We start from the raw sequence: 13,246 nt of genomic DNA on the forward strand, positions 1-13,246 counted from the left end.
ATATATACAGCTAGGCTTATGCAGATGGCGTCCTTTCAGAGAGCAATGAACAGAACGCTGGGTAGTGAGATTTATGAAAATATAGACTATATTCATAAAGATAAAATCAAGATTTTTAAAAAATATATAAATTGTCTCTTAAACAGAATCACAACTCATATCCCAGGTTCAGAAAATAATTGTTTTAAGGGAGGTGGAACCTTCAAAGGTGTGTGTCACTGTTGGCTGGATGCATTTAAATGACAGAGTACAAAATGCAAAAAGAAAAACCATGTTCTGCAAGCACCACCTGGCAATGAGAAAATCTACATTCAGTTCCTGAATCTATCTTTGATTTTCTTTAGATATTAATTAGCTCATTTGTTCTTTTCCTTATAGAGGAATAGAGATAAGAATGTTTCATTGCTCTTGTCTGTTTAGACCGGATTCACTGCTCAGTTATCTCAGTTATACTGAAATCATTTTGAGATGTCTCCTAAATTGCAGTCATAAACCCCAAAAGCCTAGTTTTTAATATAAGAATCCAGAGGGTTTGAATATATCATATACAATAAAGGTTATCAGAAGGCCTTACATTTGAATTCTATAATCCAGCAGGTTTAACAGATGTATTAATGACAGAAATCACAACTACAGACCTATAATATTTGAAATATACATGGTATATTTTTTCCAGAATCGTAACAAGGCAGCATTGCATCCAGCACAGGCAAAACTGCCCTAAGAAAGCTAAAGGCCTGACTCACCTATGCCCTTTTGAACACCTGAGCACGCCTCATCTCTCCAGAGCGCCCTTAACAGCCACATCACGCGTGTAACCACTCCATCGCTGGCAGCGTCAGCAACAGTGCTTGAGAGTACCTGCTCCTAGCTAGTGTCCGTCCTGACCTATCCTGACCACGGCTCTGCTTATTCCACATCATACTTGAGTCTACAATGTTTTTAAACTGAGGGAGTAAGAATATTATGTTCTAGAGAAGAAAAAGAAAAGGTCAGCCTGCTCTCATGGCTACTAATTTAATCCAGTCTTATACTGGACATGTCATTGTTTGAGCCTTTAAATATCTTTTACTGCTTTCACTCATTCAGGAATGTAACAACCTGCTTGAATTCTGATTAGAGAAAAAAAATTTAAAACCATATTAAGATCTATTTTTAATGGAAGTTCTCTTCACAGCCTGCAGATAGGAAAGGTTTTTATTATACTGGCACTGTATCAACAAAATCAAAACATAATTCTACATTTTCACAGGCAATAGTTAATCTATAAAATATCATTAGATATGGAAGGTTATATAAGTCATTCCATTGAAGTGGAGAAGAAAACTGATGATGGAATGGTGAAGGGAAATAAACTATTAAAATAGCTCATTGGCAGTCAGTGCCATATGTTTAAAAATGCTCAAAAGAGACCCAAAATTATAAAAATTCAAATACATTATGATTAACTTCAGCATTTATCAAAATCAAGATACTGGTTTTGACCATGAATATTGTTCTGTCATTGCTAAAAATGACACAGATGTACAGGGCACAGTAAAAACAGGTAACCTTAAACAATTTCTTTCATAGAACCAGCTATCTAGGCTAAACACTAAGTATTATATAAGAAGCATTCATATTTTTATTATTCTACTAATACCCAGCCTCATTGTTCTGCCATCATTAAGAGACTGCAAACCATATCTGAATACCAAGCAATACTAAAAATATTTACAAATTAATTTTTTTTTCTTTCAGCCCAGTTTTTGCCTATTATTATAAACATGTGTGCCTTGACCTCAGCAAACAATGAATCCAAGTGAATGTTTGGGAAGCATGAGATTCCTGCTTTGCACAGAGGCAAAAAGTCTTAAATGGAGTAGTGCGTGTATTTTAGAGAAAACTACCTATCGCGGAACACTAAAGCAATTACAATTTTTCCATCACGAACATGTGACAGAGGGCTATATGTCAGCAAACTGCTGTTATAGAAACTCCACTGACACGCTGCTGCTACAGTGAAAGTGGCATTATACTCACACTAATGTCCTTTTTATCAACCTCAGTTCAAAATTCAGGGCACTTTAATTTACAATCAGGGAGCTGCACGTCATTCACTGCAGCTGCAGGCAGTGTCAAATGCTGCTGTTGCCTGGTAACTAACAGGTAACTGGTGCAAGGCTGTTATATTTATGTACACGGAAAGCTAATGGCAGAAGGCGAAGGGAACATTTATTTGCCTGTAGATAAAAAATTTGGTGTCTGTTTACTAAAATACAGGATTTTCCTCTTGCAGTGAAACCACTGCTGAAATATAGTGTACCAGAATGAAAAATTGCACTTATTTTTTCTGATCTTCAGTGTAAATTATTAAAATCTTTTGTTACTGATATTAGCTGCAGTGATTCATTAAAAATTAGAGTGAAGAGTAAGTTAAAATGTAGCCCCAAATTACTGTAACCACAGTATGAAAGAAGCTACATTTAATATTCTGTTCGGAAATTTTAATCCCGGAATCAAGAGTGTCTAGTTCGCTCACTACCCACATTACAACACTATGTAAACAACAGTGTTTTAAATAGAGGCTGGTTTGGGTGTCCACAGTTTACCCTTTACCCAGAAGGCTGCTACTGCCCAGCAACCATTTAGATTTCTTCTGTTCCCCGAAAATACTGACAAACCAAGCAGTGAGAACAGACTCTGAATGGACTCAAAGATACAGCCTACGCTGAGCTGAAATAAGCTGCTGCAAATAATCATTTCTCTATTCTATTCTCAAGATCCTAATCCAAACCAGTGCTTTTTGTTTTACAACACAACTTTATGCTTCTTGAAAGCATGAATTATTTGTGTGAATGAAATTAACAGCAAAATTCCCACTAATTTCAATGGCATCCCATCGCTTCAAGTTGGTCTTTTGTAAGTGTACTGGGTCTGAGTCTACAAACTACCTAACTTCTCAAATGCTTTCTGTTAAGGAAACTTCTACACACAATGTTAGAAGATTGACCTCACGTTTTTTTACCAGAAATGTCTTTCACCAGACCTTAACATTCAGTTCACATCACAGCTATGTAATTATTCTTTTCAGAAGCAGAGATGCAAAGAAGGCATTAACAGCCGTTCAAAATATCACATTTATGCACTTTTCTCTTGTCATATTAAATATAATTACTTCTGATGCAATCAAACTCATATCCTTCAAATGGATAAATCCAGCACCAAATTTAGAACCTCAAGCTTCAAATATCAGGCTCTTAAAGCAAAGCTTTAAGCCTTTACTTTCAGTTCAGTGAGGTACAATGTAAGAATAGTGAGAACATTAGGTTTTAAAATGGTATATATTTTTGTGAATTTTCTTTAAATGATTCTGTTAGTTATTGGTTGCAAAGTGCTTTGAAAAGCAAGGGTGATATATGAACTACGTCTTATAACTCAGTCACCAAGAGATGTGGATCAAGTAACTGACCAACATATATATTCCTCAGAACTTACCATCACTGAAAAATAAATCACAGTATCTTATCATTCTTAACACTTGACAGTCCTGAAGGGTCTAAAGGACTTACAGTAGGCACATATTCTTCACACAGATAGGGACATACATGATTTTAGGCTGGCACAATAGCTCATTTTTAAAATGGGAGAGTATACAGTAGTAGCAAATATTCATATATGCAGGTCTAGTTATAGGATTGGACCTTGTTTAAATACAGGTATAACTTCAATTATGCAATAATGAATTGCAATCAACTCTATGCAGAGAGCATAAACTATGTTAACAGATATAAAGCATGCTTACAGAATAAACCTTTATTAGCAACTCCTCTGTCTCTTATACATTAAAAGTAATACAAGACATTCCCTATAGAATTTAAGAATATTATCTACAATCATTAAGATACAATACTAAACATGATTTTAGTATTCCCTGTTGTACACTTTTCAAGAATCTGTTGTTTGAACTCACGTTTATAAATGTAATGGGGCCATTTTGTCTTTGTACTTAAGTGAAAGTATTTTATTTAAAAGGAAGAATTCAAGACACCTCCCTGGAAGTTGTCTTCAGGAACACTAACATTAACCTATAGCTTTTATATTTGAAGAACCCTTCTAAAAGGTTCTTCTCTGAATGCAAAAGGTGCCTGAAAATCAGAACGCATGCAAACACATAGAAATCCAACTGGAAAAAATCTGCTGACATTCAGAATCAAGTGTCAGGATGTATACACCAAAACAGATTGGAATGTGTTGATCATAACCATTAAGCACTGGATCCTGCACTTTTGTATTCATCCATGCAGAACAAAACACTGGAATTACTATTTGCATCACAGCTTTGTTTATTAAATTCTCATTTCATACCTAAATTAGGTCCCAAGTACATATTTAAGTATTACTACCATTCTACAAGATTGTAAGAAATCAATAAAAAAAAATCTATTGCTATAAAGATCATGGAGCTAAACCCTCCTTCTCCCAAACACTCCCTCACAGAAAACCCTGACCCCTGATGTTAGCGCACATGCAAACAAGAAAACCCAACCAACCAAACAAAAGAAGCTGCACGGACAGCAAAACTAGGCTTGTCTTTCAATTCATCAGTTGCCATAAAATAGTAAAAACAGAGACGACTTACTAAAAACTGCCAATGATGATGCTCCTGATTTAAGGTGGTGACATGAGACTTAGAAATCTGTGTGTCTTCTAAAAACTGAGTCTGATCAAATATTTTCTGTGATGTTGCAGGCTGCAGACATGATGAATCATTTCCAAACTGTGCAGAATAAAACAAAACAAGTGACCAGTTTGTTAAAACTGCTTTTGTACTAGCTGACTAGCACTTGCTCTTCCTGCAACACAACATGCTTCATTAACATGTTTTTCATTGCATGTGCCCCAAAAAGCTGCTTGAAAGTGATTGTTAAACATACATCACATACAAAAGAAGTCAATCTAAACTAATAAAAATAAACATTTCGTAAGGGCAACAAGACTGAAGTTCAATGTAAACTTCCAAAATAAGACTTAAAATACTGTGGTCATTGGTCCCTTGCAGTAAATTACTTTCAGAGGGCAAATGACAAAATTCAGTTTCGATATTTTCTCTAGAAAATGTAGGAACATAGAACTAAGCAGAAAAATTCTGATTAATATTTATTATTAGAGTCTACAAGTTTGTCAGAATCTCTCTTTATAATAACAAAGTTCCAGCAAAGCTTATACAAAGTACCACTAGAAATCCTGGGGGTTTTTTGCCAGGTCACTCACACAACTCACAGTGCTCCCTAGCTTAAGAGGGATCATTAGGCTTTGTATTTCCACTTTTTTTTGGATGGAGTCAGTGATGTCCACATTCTCAAATTCCTTTTTAAAGAAGGTTTGGGAACAACCATCTCAAATACACTACATTTTCATGTAAATATAATTTGAAATGCAGATGTCTCTGAGGAACTTTAACAGATCCTGTATTTGGGATAGTTCAAGACTGCTTAATCCTTTGTTTAGCTTCTCTGTTTTGGCCAACAATCAAACGCCAATTGCAAATAGAGACCATAAATTATTGATAGGCACAACCCAAAATCACTGAAACCAATGGAAAAACTTGCACTGATCTTTGGGTAAAATCCTAATTGTTTATAGCTGAGGTTTGCAACCCAAGAAAAGATCCAATAAAGCGGTTCTCCACTCAAGCAAAATTAGCTTCCTTCCTTAAACCGTAACTCAATCAATTTTAATACCACCTACAGCAAGTAAGAGTCATATGCATTTTAAGCTCAGGAAACACAAAAAATTGTGAAAAAGTTTTTTAAAAGTAAAAAAGGATTTTAGTAGCAATGTAACATAGCATCAGCATTGTGACAGTTTTAAATGAATCAAAGTTTGATGTAAAGTCTAGCATGAAATGTAATTAACTTGTTCTTCCTATTCCCAGAAGCAGCTTAGCAAATCACTAAGATGCTTACGTATAGATACCTATGTGACTGTCCATTTCATGGACAGTAACGAATAGATGGCTGTTTCCACGACATAAGGATCAAATGTAGGTCTGTCAAAAAAATCTACAACTTTTAAGACTTAATTTACAAAGCTATAATTCAAGTAATAGAATGAATTGACTGGAAGGACAGCATGCAAATATGTGCAAGAAAGAAACTTCCACTAGCATGGTTAAACTTCTAAAACTCCAATTCAGCACTCCCAAAAGATGCACAACATGCAGTGCATGGGGCGAGTAGATTTCATAAGCCATCCCTTGAATTAAAACATGCACAGTGCATTACTCGTCACATACACACATTGGAAAGGCTGAGTATTCAACAGTATTAGGTGCATTGATTAAAAGAAGAAATAGCTGCAGCACACCCATAAGTATTTAATAATAGAGAGTATTCTGTTTATGGTTATTCATTTCCTCATATAAACATTATTCTCAACAGAAAACTTTCTAACTTCCTCTGAAGGGAGTCATGTATTTAAATCATGTGTTTCATGGAGATCAATTTCTCTAATCCATTAGACTATTTTCTGCCCACAAATGAAAAGATTTACCAATCTGAGGTCATCTGCACCCTTGTTGACCTTTCCATAACTATCTTTTTAATAAATTTTACCATGGCACATCTGACAGGAAGTAATTTAATCTTCCTCTAGTATTTTTCCAGTTGGAAGACTCCATAAGCTGAAACCAGTATCACACTGTGTTGGATTTGCATGGCAAGGTTTTGGTAACCAGGGGCTACAGGGTGGCTTCTCTGAGAAGCTGCCAGAAGCTTCCTCCATGTCCAATAGAGCCAATGCCAGCTGGCTCCAAGACAGACCCACCACTGGCCAAGGCCAAGCCCATCAGTGATGATGGCAGCATCTCTGTGATAAAATATTTAAGGAGGGGGAAAAAACCTGCAACTGCAGCCAGAGAGAGGAGTGAAAATATGTGAGAGAAACAACTCTGCAGACACCAAGGTCAGTGAAAAAGGAAGGGGAGGAGGTGCTCCAGGCACCGGAGCAGAGATTCCCCTGCAGCCTGTGGTGAAGACCATGGTGAAGCAGGCTGTCCCCCTGCAGCCCATGGAGGTTAACAGTAGAGCAGATATCCACCTGCAGCCTGTGGAGGACCCCAGCAGGTGGAGGCACCTGAAGGAGGCTGTGACCCTGCCAGAGCCCATGCTGGAGCAAGCTCCCAGCAGGACCTGTGGACTCGTAGACAGAGAAACCCACACTGGAGCAGGTTTGCTGGCAGGACTTGTGACCCCATGGGGGACCCACACTGGAGCAGTTTGCTCCTGAAGGTCTGCACCCCATGGAAGGGACCCATACTGGAACAGTTCGTGAAGAACTGCAGCCCATGGAAGGGCTCATATTGGACCAGTTCGTGGAAAAGTGTATCCCTTGGGAGGGACCCCACGCTGGAGCAGGGGAAGATCGTGAGTCGTCCTCCCCCTGAGGAGGAAGGTGCAGCAGAAATAACACATGATGAACTGACCGCAATCCCTATTCCCCATCCCCCTGCACTGCTGGCGGGGAAGAGGTAGAGAAATTGGGGTTGAGCCCAGTAAGAAGGGAGACGTGGGGCAAAGGTGGTTTAAGATTTAGTTTTTATTTTATCATTATCCTACTCTGATTTGATTGGTAATAAATTAAGTTAATTTCCCTGAGTTGAGTCTGTTTTGCCAGCTTCTTGTTATATTTTCTCTCTCCTGCCCAGCTTAGGAGGAGGAGCAATAAAGTGGCTTTGGTGGGCACCTGGTGTCCAGTCAGGGTCAACCCACCACACAGACATACTCCTGCAGAAAATAGAGGGTGTTTTGTAAGAACTTTTGCTGTGCCCTCACTTTTGCACAAAGTCTTCACAACTCTGAACCACATGCTCTATCTTCATATCCCTCTTTTTCCAATATTCAGGTCAAAATATTTGTGTGCAAAGATGCTAAAGCTCTTGAAAGAACAGTTTTAGAAATAAACGGTGTTGCAACTACAGCTGTGAAGCAGTAAGGCACCTTTCCATAATATTTGATTTGGCTTGCATTTCAAAAACTAGAAAATGAAAAAATTTGAGTAGAAAGACTTGCTGATTAAGTTCAGTAAATTAAATTCAGGTGAGCCCCCATCTTTCCAGAGATGACTTCATTTCAAATATACTACATCCCTCAATAGCTGTATTTTCACATAAGCATCTGTGTGCTTCTTCCTTATACCCAAGAAAAGATTCTCTATGAGCATTTGTCAAAGGTATCCAACTGTCCTTAAGATTCTCAGTTGCTTCAGTACCTATGAAAACTAAGTAATATTCAGCCAGGTGACACACCAAGACTACTCTCATCCCCACCAGTGCTGTTCCATGACTTCCTCCCACCCCCTTTTTCTGTTTTATTAATCTTGTATCACCTGCTAAACTGTGAACTGCTCAGAGAAATCACTCTTGTTGTTTCATGTATGCAGCACAACACTATCTGGAGTCTGAATTCATGCTAAAAATCATAATGTAACAACAGAGAAGAGCCGACATTTATTGGCTTCGGTAGATGATAAGCATAAATAAGTTCGTCCAAAGACTTTAAAACTCCTATTTTTCACTAAAATGGAATTCTAAAAATAACTTTGGATAGTTCCCCTCCACACACAAAATGGCAAGGCATATGAATTGCACTCTATATGCACAAGCTAAATATCAAAGGTTATTGTCTAACAGATTGTTCAGAGTTAATGATAGATACTTCCACTCATACCCCCACATTTCCATCTATTTTTAATGTCTTTACTTACATAATGTTTGATGTCTTCATCAGCACCAATCTAATTCTGATGGCAACATCAAGGCTGTACTTGTAGGACATGGGAAATCACACTGAAAAGCATGCATCCTTACATTTCTGTTAGGCTTGGGCCTGGAAGCACAGGAACTTTTATTTATTCATGAGTTTCCTGAGAAGAACTAGTGGTTGCTTTGTGTCAGCTGAATAGGATCGTAATTCAATCTTCACTGGAACCTGTTTATCTGAATGACTCATTAAGGGGCAAGCTGACTGCTAAAGAACTCTGTTTCATAATAACAAAGCCTTTTGTTAGGGGAAGATATGTTTAGAGAAGTCACTTTATGCAGTTTATCAATGTTAATTTTTGAGAGATAGCATTATTTCTTCACAACATAAACAAATGAGGTGACGCACATTCACACCTGTAACAGTAACATTTTGCTGCAAGGATTGTGTCAATGGGCAGTAGGATGTTTTATGGGCACAGGCCTTGAAAATGCAAGCTCACAGCTGCAGGAAGACTGGAACAGGATAATTTCTAAAGTGTTCAAGGCTTGGTATTCAAGCACAGGATTTGCAATCAGCTTTTCAAATAGAGCTGTTACCATTCCTCCGAAATTCTGGTCTTCAAAGGGCTATCTAAGTATAAATGACAAGGAGTCAACTGGAGTTTCACAGGTCTACAGCTCTACTATCTACAGTATTACTATAAATGCAGGTAAGAAATGACCTCTTAGAGCCATATGCTTATGATAATACTCATTATAGAGTTTTCACTCAGGAAAGTTTCAGGTAACACAAACAGCAAGAATAGTTGACCCTTTACAAACAAATCTTTTCCAGAGATCACTGCTATAGCATACACATGATACGAAAGTCAGCTCAAGAACTGAAAGAGTTCTAGGAAAATCGCCTAGGAGGCAGAGCACAAGAGGTCAAGTGCTGAAGTTACTGCTGGCTATTGCTTAACAGCTCTTTTTGGAGCCAGAAAATCCCAGTAATGGTTTACAAAGAAAGCAGAATACAGAGGAGTTATGCTCATAATGGCAAATAAGTCTGGTTTTACATTCATTTTCACGTCACCTCCATTATAGATAAGGAACAAATACAAAAAAACAGGTGCTGAGTTGGAGTCTGGGCATTTCCTTAGGGTTTTTTGAACCCTGGAGAATGGCTGCTTCTAAGTTTCATCCTCTGATTTAGGGCTTTGACATTTTGGTATCTTTGTTCTAATTTAAAACTAAGACTTATGTCTGTCATAGGAAGGGGAAGGAAAGACATTCCAGCTCTTTCTCTGTCCTACCGGCGTGAAGCCCTGCATTTTGTAAATAAGCCTCAACTGGATATGCAATTACCTAGTTTACTGTTCTGTTTGCACTTGACAGTTCAGGTTCCCTCTAGGATCACGGAGAGGTATCAATTTTTGTGGATAGGCATCACTTCAGTTCACAAGAAAAGTGTGCTAGGCATGGTCTTGCACACTGTATTACAGCTACACCACCAGGAAACTCCCACTAAATGAATAGGGAACTTCTGAAGACCATTGGAACAAACAACATGAAAACAGATGGTTATAAAAGATGAGTGAGGAGATGAAAATACATTTACTGTACTCAAATCTGAATAGACTCTCTCCTTGTCTTCAGCTGACTGGCTATGGACACATTCCTGACAAACATTTTCCTAGGGATTTTGCCTTCCAACATTTTCTGTCCTTTATTATATTACTTTAAAAATCTTTCTTGTTGTTGCTTTTACAGTTGATTTTCCTGCAAGTGTTCCAGAGATCTTAACTAATTTAATCTTCTTCCTCACCCCATCTCTATGCAAAACCTTTTGCTTATACTTATTCATTAAACACATCTGGTTCATTATTGGCTATTAACTGAAAGCAGACACTATCATAAGCATCAGTTCTGAAGCCATATTATTTTAGGGTGACTGACCTGCAGAGAGGAGTAAGAGGCAAAAGGAAAGTGCAAGTCCCAAAAGCTGCACTGGGATATCTTAAACTTTAACATTATTTAGTTGTTATGGTATTTCATAATACAGTGATATAAAATATTGATACATACAAGTACAGCATAATGGGACTTTTTATCATGGTCCATTGGAGATCTAAGTCTTTATCAGTCTACATATTTCTTTTCAAGCTGAAATCAGCAAGACGCAAATGTCAGCAAAAGGTAGAGGTCTAAATCTGAATACCGACATTCTAAGGAGCATCTATAAAGTCACACCTTCATTAAAGTTCCCTTAAAACTGTAAGTCACATTGGAGTCTAAAACAGTATTTCATGCAGATTACAACATCCAATGTATTTTATGACAGCTAAACTTTTTCTGATTGGTGAGGTATAAATGCTTTGCCAACTTTGAAGATAAAACAATATAGCTACCAAGCCAAATTACATTAATATTCCTTACCTGACAGGGTTGTGAAGCAGTGTTTTGGAAATTAATTTGAAAGATGCTGTCATTGTATCATATATTTGACAATCTCTAACTATACGTTAAAAATAATTCAGCAATCGACTTTGATCTTACATTGCAAGAGACAAATGCATTGTGATTGAAGAATCAGTAGCCAAGTTGCGAAAGACAATAACATTCAACACAAAAGGCAAAATGTCAACAATAACAAAGTTATCAGCCTGCTGAAGCGATTCTTAAATGTTGTGTTTGTAATGTAATACACTTCCATAAATCCTTTACAAAACACATTTCAATCTTTCCTCTTAAATTGAAAGGATTACCCTGACCTGCCTCTGCTTTTAATACATGCTCTTTTTCTTCTGCCTCTATCAGAGAAATAGTCATTATTAGTGAAATAATCAGTAATATTACAATGTATAATAATTATGCAGCTCTACACTCTGTGTGGGTGCATGCATGTGTGCAGAGAAAGATATATTTAATACACATGCTAAGCAAGACAATATATTTTATTTACTGTCTATAATTAATTTATTACAATTTATTACTGTCCTATTAAGTCTAAGTAGGTAACAATAAGGCAAACCCTGGACTAGCAGCACTGTGGAAATGCCTCTTAATTTTTTAAATTAAAAATACCATAGAGAACAAATTCATTATCTGTATCATGATAATGCAATACAATACTGCAGAGTGTCAGTCAAGGGACATGGCACACTGTACTACCCACAGCACAAAAAAACATTGCATGCCTCAACAAGCTTACATCTCTATTTGTCCATAGTAATTCGCATATGGCATCTTTTATGAAAAATGAAAAATGATGAAATTTTACATCTGCCTGCATATTTCCACCAACAAGAAAAACTGAAAATATTATGACATTGAAATATAACTACATTATGTGCAAAAACTACATGATCTTTCTGACCATAAGAAAAGAAAGATGGGGTACTGCATCTTACCGAAAAGACAGCATCATCATGACTTCCAGAACCACCCCCCCGCAGTTCCTCCTAGATCTAGGACAAAGAACTGATCTAAAAATCAAACCCCAAAGAAATATAAAATGCCTGCAGCTTCCAGGGATGGTTCCTTAGTTTCCTACCACGTCACTGGCCCATGCCTGACCTTGTGTAGTTTATAACATCTGACAGGGTCATAGTACAGTGATTTGGCTGCAGGCAACCACCTTTACAAATGATACACATAAACACACACTTTACTCTTCATACAGCTTTACCAGAAGAAAAAACACTTCATGTACTTTGCAATCTTACTTGTTTTACTTTTTCACTGAATAAATAAACAAATACAATTACAATTCTGCATTACCACCAAATCTTATCCAAATCAGCTGATCTACACATCCACTGACACAGGAATATGGCTGAGGTTAACTGTAAATTATATATACAGGAACAGGGGAGAGATTGGAGAAGAGGTAACAAGCCTACAACACCACCAAAAAGTTTCTAAAATAGTAGTATCTCCTAAGAAGCATGCCTTGAGGAATTATGAAAATTACTCTTTGAGGAAGAAAAAAACCAAACTTTCAATCACTTGTAAAATCACTACTGCCCTGCAAGATGACATTTGCTGTTAATCGAAGGACTCAAATAATACAACATGGCATTTCATGATTCCTAAACTATCATTTTTGAACTTGTTAACCATAACACTGCAGACAATTTCTCTACTCAATGTATTTTACTCTTCTGTTGCACTACTCCTCTGATCTTGCACTCTAAAGACCAGGATTTGACTGCAAGAAGAGAGGGGATATTTTCTGTCATATTAGAAAATTAGGGGGAAACACAACACAGGTGCTCCAGTAGTTATGGCGTAGGTCAGAAGTGTCAGTATAACATTCACTGAAAATATGGAGTTGCCATGGAGAAATCTGAGAGGGGGAAAGAAATACAGACTGTCTTGGCTGAGAAAGTAATGACTTAAAATAAGAGAACCTCTACATCACTGTGATAGTAACAACTGATGTTTCTTTAAGAAGGAATGAAAATAATTTAATTTTCTCACTCTTGCATTATTTTTTTTTTTAGCTTAAAGGTGATACTC

The 13,246-nt window shown here is 37.1% G+C and overlaps 1 protein-coding gene across 14 annotated transcripts in view; it reads right to left on the reverse strand.

The window, feature by feature from the left end:
• Nucleotides 1-13,246, reverse strand: part of RIMBP2 (RIMS binding protein 2) — a 172,953-nt gene that overhangs the window by 108,842 nt on the left and 50,865 nt on the right. For all 14 annotated transcript variants that reach the window (XR_012838130.1, XR_012838131.1, XM_075769526.1 and 11 more), the window contains one exon: nt 4,622-4,759. Coding sequence is in view for 11 of the 14 variants with exons in the window: in XM_075769526.1 (XP_075625641.1) it covers nt 4,622-4,759 (138 nt within the window). In the remaining 3 variants the exon portion in view is untranslated. The remainder of the gene's footprint in view (nt 1-4,621; nt 4,760-13,246) is intronic.

This window comes from Balearica regulorum, chromosome 17, assembly GCF_011004875.1.
Source record: "Balearica regulorum gibbericeps isolate bBalReg1 chromosome 17, bBalReg1.pri, whole genome shotgun sequence".
In the NCBI taxonomy this organism is placed as follows: Eukaryota; Metazoa; Chordata; class Aves; order Gruiformes; family Gruidae; genus Balearica; species Balearica regulorum.